This window comes from Otolemur garnettii, unplaced genomic scaffold (genome assembly GCF_000181295.1).
Source record: "Otolemur garnettii isolate 467f Iridium unplaced genomic scaffold, OtoGar3 scaffold00115, whole genome shotgun sequence".
NCBI lineage: Eukaryota > Metazoa > Chordata > Mammalia > Primates > Galagidae > Otolemur > Otolemur garnettii.
This window is the reverse complement of record NW_003852510.1, coordinates 1,485,846-1,494,102: the sequence shown is the minus strand read 5'-3', so window position 1 is coordinate 1,494,102 and position 8,257 is coordinate 1,485,846. Positions and strand designations below refer to the sequence as shown.

Here is an 8,257-nt window from a genome sequence, read left to right as displayed (position 1 = left end):
TTTTTTTAACTTTTATGGCTGAATGGAGCACATAGAGAGGGTAAGTTAGGGTCAGGAATGCTGTCTCATGCAGCTTTGGGGCCTCCCATCACTAGACCAGATGTTAAGTGCCCACATATCAAGATCCCGCTAGATGGTCCCCAGACGTGGCAGGGCAGGAAGGAAAGCTGGGGACACAGGGAAGAGGGCCTGCCCAACACCTCCATATTTTGCCCCCACCTGCTGGGCTTGATGCTGGCCTGGGAATAGGTGGAAACCCTTGATTGTCTATGTAGAGGAAAACAGAAAAAGACCAGACCTGAGTCCTGGTCTACAGGGTCTCCGACCTACCCCGCCACTGCCAAGGCTCCCTCCCTATCAGTCAGAGATGGGTTTGGGCAAACAGTACATAGCAGGACACTGGTACCTTGGCAGATGGAGACAGAGCCAAGGCTGAATCATGAGTCTAGTTGAAGCCCGCCCATCTTCCCAAAACTAAGGAACCAGGCTCAGGAGTTTTCTCTGCCTGCAGCCTCTCTGCCATGACTACCTGGGGAGCTACAGACTAGAATTCTCCAGGCCATCTCTGTTGGTGACTCCAAGAGCCTGGCAGCATCCTTGGTAACTCAGCTCAGCCCATAGGGCCCCTCATGCAGACATGTGGGCCCAGCAGCCACTCAGGAGGGGACACAAGCAGGGTTAGTGGGAAGGAGCCCCTCAGCTCCATGGCAGCTCCCAGATACGTGGGTAATTACACACTGGGGACAGCTCAGATGGGGCTAACTGGCTGGGATGAGTCCAACAATACCTGCACGGGGGCATGCGTCTCAAGAGCCCAACCTGTGACCTGTGCAGACAGGCTGGCCTGGCCCATCTCAGAAAGGTGAGAAGTGAGCTCTGGGAGGGCCAAACCAATGGAAAAGAACAAGGGAGAGAAGAATGGGAGGGGGTGTCCCCTAGCAGGGATGACTCACTGTTGCTCTGCTCTGCCCTGCCAGGCTTCTCCCCTCCTCTCCTCTGTCCTACACTCTGTGTGTCTCACTCTTACTCTCTCTCCCATACACACACAGCCTAACAGAGGAAGGTGAGGCTACCCGGAAGGTTCTTCAAATCCTGCATTCCTCTGAGATGCAGCTCAAATCCCACCAGATCTCTGCCTTCTCCACCACTGCAGGACCAAGTGCTGGCTCCTACCTTTGGTGCCCTGGCATCTGCTTTGGCCATCCCTCTGACCACTACTGGCATAGCCTGGTATGACTCTGTATTTTTCTGGTGCTCTCCCTACCAAACCCATGATTTCCACAACTCCACACAGCAAGTAGAGCATCAGATACCTGGCAAGAGTTTAATTAACCTCCACTGACAGACTCCACAAGGAGGAGTTGTCCACATTCCTACCCTAGGAGGGCGGGGGCTCTTTCCAAGAGACACACGGTAGATCGGGTCACATCCAGGTTTGGGCTGCCCCACCCTGGCTCCAGATTCCCAGGAGGCACCAGGTCTTGTGTGACAAGTCCTCAAGCCAGGTTTATGGTTTGTGGCCACTGGCCAGGCAACCTGCCCCAGGCCTTCCTTAAGAAGATGAAAAGGAGAGGCCCAAATCCAACTTGACCTTGCAGCACCTCCCCAAGAAGGTGGACTTGCGAATGCAGGTTCTGCCTTTTCCCCTTGAGAAGGCAGATGACTACACACCCTAGGGAGCCTGCTAGCCTCTCACTCCTACAACCCCATGGCCAGTGTCCAGCAACCAGCAGTCCCTTCGAGGTCCCAACACTTCTCAAAACTGGACTATCTGGTTCTGAGTGCTCTCTAGGCCTCACACTTACCTGCTTCAGCACAGCCCCCACCTGCCTGGTCAGGGCCAGCTCACCTCTGTGGGGTCCCCCCTCCCTGCTCCATCTCTCTTCAGGCTTTGTCAATCACTGCCGATCAGTGGGCACCTGTTCTCAGTTCACCCACACAGAGAAGGGTCTGGAAAGGAAGGAGTTGCATCAGGCCCTGGGGAAAGCAGGACTGGGTCAGCTCCTGGGGAGGGGGGCTGGCCCGGAGACGGCCTCACCGAAAGACTGTGCAGTTAAACCACTCTTACAGAGAATTCATAATGGGTGGCCATTTTCCCGTACAAGCTGACAGTGTTTTTAAGTACTTTAACATCCATTCTTGCATCCTTGATACCCAGGAAGTAGGGGAAAGTTAGGCAAAGAAGTCTACATCAGAGAGACTTTTAAGTGACTTAGAATGAGCCAGAGCTGAACTCGGGGTCAGAGGTCAAGGACAACACAATTCCCTTACACCCATAGTCAATTGCACTTCCTCTAAAGATGGCTTTAAGTACTGTCTTGTCAAAAAGCCTACTGGGGATGGCACCTGGGTAGGGTGCCAGCCCCATATACCGGGTTCGAACCCGGCCCCGGCGGAACTGCAACAACAAAAAAATAGCTGGGCGTTGTGGCAAGCACCTGTAGTCCCAGTTACTCAGGAGGCTGAGGCCAGAGAATTGCCTAAGCCCAGGAGTTGGAGGTTGCTATGAGCTGTGACACCAAGGCACTCTACTGAGGGCAATAAAGTGAAACTCTTGTCTCTTAAAAAAAAAAAAAAAAAAGCCTACTGAGGAGAGAGCATAAAAATTCTGGTTCCCCCAGACAGTTAACATTTATTGAGCACTCTATGCAAGGTGCTATGCCAAATCCCCTATAGACATGAAATCTCCATACAACTATTAACATATCAGGTAGGAACTATTATTTTTTCCATGTCCCCACTGCTACAAGCCTGGTGCAGGTAAGTGACTCACTGAGATCTCAACAGCTAGTAAGTGGAGGGGGCAAGATTTAGACTCACCATGTGCTCACCTGCAGAGTCTGGAGCCCAGGGACAGCCCCAGAATGAAGTGGTTATCTGAGTTAAAAGCATTTCATCACAGGCAGCACCTGTGGCTCAAAGGATTAAGGCGCTGGCCCCATATGCCAGAGGTGGTGGGTTCAAACCCAGCCCCAGCAAAAAAAAAAAAAAAAGCATTTCATTGCAATCTCCACACCCCAACCTGGAGTTTAGAGCCACACATGATGCCATTTATCCAACTTTCCAGAGCTATTTCTGAACAGCCACCTACAACAGGCCTGGCCCTGGGCTAGGCACTAGGCATTTGGCAGAGAACAGGACAAGCTGGGTCCCTGCCTGCACCAACAGGGACAATATCAAACAGAGAGGGGATTCAGGATGGAGATGACAGCCACTCCCTCCTCTTTCTGGTTTTATTTCCAATAGGCAGCACCTTGGTTTTGGGGGTCCTGTTCCTCCCCAGGTAAGTTCCCCTTTGGCAGACCCTCCCCACTTTGCAGTCCTCCACTACTACTGGTGGTCTTGGTTAACTACAAAGGTTGCACTGTCCAGAAACAAGTGTAAAAAAGGTAACGCCTCTTCCCAGGACCTGGCCTGACCTGGGTACAGAACTGGGATCTGGGCCACATTCACAACCATCTCCCTTCACCTGCCAAGGCTGCCTCCCTGTTTCAACATCCATTCCCTCAACCAATATTGATTAATCACCTACATGTGAAAAGCCCCAGGGTCAGCACCTGTGAGAATACACTTTAAACCAGAATGTCCAGGACTTCAGAGGGGACAGAGAGAATAAAATGTAACAGAAGCTGCCATTTCACCAGTTTTCTCACATCAACCCAGCAAGATATATATTAGCTCCTTGTTATAAATAAGAAATTGGAGGCTCTGGGAGACTTGCCCAAGGTCACAAGCCTGAAAGGGTAAAGCTAGGATCCTACGCCAAGTCAAAGCCTTTCCAGCCCACTGGACCAACAGCAAACATGTACACACTAGGGGTGGGTGAGAGCCACCTGAAGGCATAAGCTGGGGGCTGGGGGCATCCTGAAAAGAACAGCTGCCCCTAAAAAAAGTAGCTTCAGAGCTCAGCCTCAAAGGTCAGGAAGATGACAAAATCTGGAAAAGTATGGGAAATTCCTCTAATCCACAAGATAACTACATTTGTGTCTGGAGGCCCAGAGACCAGCCGATAAACCCCACACAGAAGCATTCTTTGAAGCAGGAACAAGTCCCAGCCAACCTGATGCAGCTTCTTGAGTCATGCCTCCTGACTTCTGCCTGCACCGCATCAGGCCATGCCTTCACCAAGGAAGCATTTCCTAACATGTCCTTTCATCTGATCCCCTTAAGAGCCCCAAGGGCTCAGCAAGGCAGAAATGTTCCATTTCAGACACGGAAACATAATGGAAGCCCCACAGGAGCAGAGACCTGGTCTGTCTCATTCAGTGCCGTCCTCCCAACTACTAGAACCATGCCTGGCACAAAAGAGGTGCTCACAAAGTATTTGTTAAATGATCCAGTGAAGGTACAGACAGGATCTATGAAACACACCATCTTACCCTAAGTCTCACAAATAGCCAGGTTGCACCAGGGCTAAAAAGAGGCTCTTCTAATCCCTGCCAGTGACTTCTGTATCATAGTGTGCACTGTGTCTCCCTCCTCAGTCACTGCCCTGCCTCCCCTTGTCAGCTCTGGTCCCACTCAACTCCCACAGTCAGTACAAAGTGTCTAAAGCAACAAAGATAGTCTAAGTCTTATTCCCTCATGTAATGCCACCTCCTCAGGTCCTGAGAATTAGGCAGGGCAGTAGGTTTACAGACGGAGGCCCACAAAAGATAAGCTACAGAATTAATGACACTTAATAGGAACTTAGACCTGATATTCCCAGTCAGGCCCAGAGCTCCTTCTGTCGTGGCCTCCTCCATCAACCCCACCAAAGCAAGTGTTAGCTCTCCGGGATCCAGAGATCCTCTGGCTCTGAATGTCAGGCCCAGCTTTCCTGCCTCCTTCCCCACGGAGGGACCAGTAAGGGAAGCTGCCTGTCTAGAACATGGCAGTGTTCCAGCACACAGCACTCTGGCTGGTTACTTCCTCTCTGGCCCTTGTTTCCTCATCCTCAGGTGTGTGTGGCTCACAGATCCCTCAGAGTGAGGTCTCAGACAATCTACATGGTGTGATTATAACAGTGCCTGGCACGTGTCAGCAAATGCCAGCTCTTGGCACTGTTGGGTTTGCCCCCTAAATTACTAAATTTCCCAGAAGACCCATTCCTCCCTGGCTGCCCAGAGAGCTGGTGCACACGCACAACCACCCAGGTCAGAGTTCAGGAGTCTGCATTTTTCTCCCCAGCTCCGTTTAATACACTCATTCCTTCATTCACTCAGGAACACTGAGTGCCATGTGCAGGCCCACGCTCAGGGTCGGTCCAGGAGCTTGGTCTCTGATTCTGGGGTAGCTCGGTCACCCCTGCACCTCCCAAGCACAAAGTAGGTATTCCCTAAGCAGTGATTTCTACTTCTCTTCTAACTCTCACGGAAGACCCCAAGACATGTACCAGCCTGTTCCAATTCTTCTGGTCTGTTTGAGAACAGAATTTAAATTTTCATTCTTCTTTTTTTAAGAATAGAATTTAAAATCTATGCTCAAAAAAGGGTGCACCATGACATTTTAAGAGCTCCCTGCCTTGTCCCTACCTAGGAATCTCCAAATTACTCACTCAATTTTCAGCTCTAAGATCTCCCAGGAAATAAACCAAGCACATGGGAGGCTGTAGGCAGCCCCCACCAGCTCCCAGCTCTCTCCAGGGGGCCAAGAGGAAGAGGTGGCCGGTGTGTCTAAGCCACTGCCACATGACAAGAAGCCAGTTCAAAACCAGGAGACCTTCCAGTGTCTTTGCATAGGTGTGATGTCGCTGTAGAGGCTTGTGTCCAGCTTTGGGCACTGGGGCCCCAGGTCGCCCCATTTTGAGGAAGTCCATTGTGTGTTTTAAATTACCTCTGCTTGTCTGATGAAGTGAGTAAAAGGGCAACGTTTCAGGGCTTAAGATTCCTGAGTGAGCTAATACAGGATGCCTCTGGCTGAAAAAAAAAACTTCAGTAGGCTCTCTAAACTCCCCCCCTTTTAAGTTTAAAAAAGGGAATGAATGTTACCATTTTTGGACATGAGCGTTCTCCCTCAAGCCCAGCCCTAACCGCACTATCCAGAGGGACGCGCCATCTAGTTCCCCCTCATTCCCAGATCAGCGCGGGGGGCAGGGAGGGTGGCTGAAATGGGGAGGGACCGGATGGGAGCGGGCAGTGGGGAGGAGAGGAGGGAGGGGGTGCTCAGGGTACGTGGCCGCCTGGGGCACAGGCTCACCGAGCAGGCAGGAAGCAGCCGCAGGGTTGGGGCGCCCTCTCGCCCCCACCAAGAGTGGTTTCTGACCTCTTCCTGCCACTGGCCGCTATGCCCGGGTCCCACCGCCAACTCCAAGCCCAGCTCGGTATCGGAGCGCGCATCCCGCACATGGTGCCTGGGATGCAGCTCCGCAGCTAAGCAGGGGTCCCCAAATATTGCCAGAGACAGTCCCTCGTTCTGGAACCCCTCAACTCGAATCAAGCTGCCCAAATTCGCCTTTCCCTAGGAAAGGAGCCGGGATCGGAGGAGCTGAACGTAGACACAAGCTTATTTGGGGCTTGCAGCTACCAACGTACTGAGTTAAGCAATAAAACGGTTTGCGGTCCTGACCCCGCCCCCACAGGCCCCCTAGAAGCCCGCGTACGCCCCCCAGCTTTCCCAGCCCCAACCACACTCCAGCTGGTCCACCTCCAGGCAGATCTGGAGGCGGCCGCCGATGTGTGGGCTGGGGCTGAAGGCGCCGGCAGTCGACCCTTTGCCCCTCAGGTACTGAGCCCAGAGCCGGCCAGGAAGCGCGCTGCCACCGCACGCCATATGGAGAGGCGGCCGGGGGCGGGGAAGAAAGGGAAAATCGATCCGGAGCAGGCAGCCACCGAGCCGGGGTCTCAGGCTCAGCCCCAGCCTGCGGAGCACCGCCCTCGCGCTCAGCCCACGCGGGGACGGTTGCGGCAGCAGTGGCATGGTCTGGGTCGCGGGCCCCAAGGCGACCCGCCCGCCGGCAGCGCCACCTCCCCGCGCTCCAGCTGGACGTTCGCGGGCTCTGGGGCTGGGGCGCTCCCCCTTCCGCCCCGCGCCTGTAACCCAACACCCCACCTCACAGCGGCCGCGCGGCCCCCGCCCCCTCCTGTGCGCGCCCGGAACCGGTTCAGAGCCCGGAGCCCGGAGCGTGGCGGGAGGAGCGGGTCGGGGCTAGGGTCGGTGGTGGGCGGGGACGACTACTAACCTTTCTCTGCTGCTTCTCCCAGGCGGGGTCCAGGAGCAGGTCCCGGTCCCAGTCCTCTTCGGGCTGCATGTAGTCGTTGGTTTGCTGGGAATCATAATGGTCCATGATGGTGCGCGCGTGCTAGGAGCAGGATTTCTTCCTCCACCTTCTCTCTCGGTGGCGGTGGCGGTGGCGGCGGCTGCCCTGGCGTGGGGAGGGAGTTGGGCCGGGCTGGGCTGGGCTGGAGGGGCCGGGCTAGCTCCCCTGCGCCCGTTTCCGCCGCGGCGCTGCTCGCGAAGGGTGCTGCTGGCGCCGACAGCTGACTGCCTGCCTCCGCGCCGGCGCTCGGACCTAATCTCCACGCACACTGAACGAGGCGGACACACTAGCGCTGCGGGAGCCGAGGCGGGCGGGGGCGGGGGGAGGGGAAGAGCCCTCCCGAGGCTCTCCATTGGCCAGACCGAGTTGCCCAAACTTCCCCCTTTTGCCTCTCATTGGGAATTCCTGGCATCCGTCAGCCGGGCTGCGGCGCATATAGGTGGACTGGGCGGCTCCCGCCCAGCGGGCACACCCCCGCCCACTCCCCCGGTTCTCATTCCCCCGCCGCTCATGTGACACCAGCTTAAGCTCTACGGGACTGAAGCCGGGGACGCTTCCTCGAGCTTGGGGACCCGGCGGCAGCGTGTTCGGGACGCCCAGGAGCCGCAGAGAATCGGACCGGTTCCCCTCCACCGTTACTGCGCTCTCACGCGCGCTCCAAACCCCGGGGTGGGAGATGGCTGGGGAAGGGACACGAGAAAACCTGAAGACCTTTTCATTTTCTCTTTCCCAGTGAACCTAGGTCTAAGCAGGTCTGCACCCTGGGCACGGGGGCGGGGAGGAGCTGCGATGGAAAGGAATTTCCTGGGAATTTCCTGACTGCCGCCCCGCCCCACCCAGCAGGGCGCGACCCGAAGGATCCCTGCCCTGCGGCCGCTAGGTTTCTTGCTAGCAAACGCTCTAAAAGGCCGACGAGCGTTCCCGCCTTGCGGCAGGGTCCTTTCTGTGTCGTCCTCCGACTTTGGGGACCCCGTCTCCGCGAAACTTCCCAGGTGGCGGCTGCGTCGCCCAGCTTCTCTC

At 55.4% G+C, this 8,257-nt stretch overlaps 1 protein-coding gene across 4 annotated transcripts in view; it reads right to left on the bottom strand.

Annotated features, from left to right (window-relative positions):
* The window catches only part of ACTN1 (actinin alpha 1), a 111,499-nt gene extending 103,929 nt beyond the window's left edge, over positions 1–7,570 (bottom strand). For all 4 annotated transcript variants that reach the window (XM_003797369.3, XM_003797367.3, XM_003797368.3 and 1 more), the window contains exon 1: positions 7,160–7,570. In XM_003797369.3, the coding sequence (XP_003797417.1) occupies positions 7,160–7,264 (105 nt within the window). In that variant the 5' untranslated portion in view covers positions 7,265–7,570. The remainder of the gene's footprint in view (positions 1–7,159) is intronic.
* Positions 7,571–8,257: the final 687 nt, after the last annotated feature.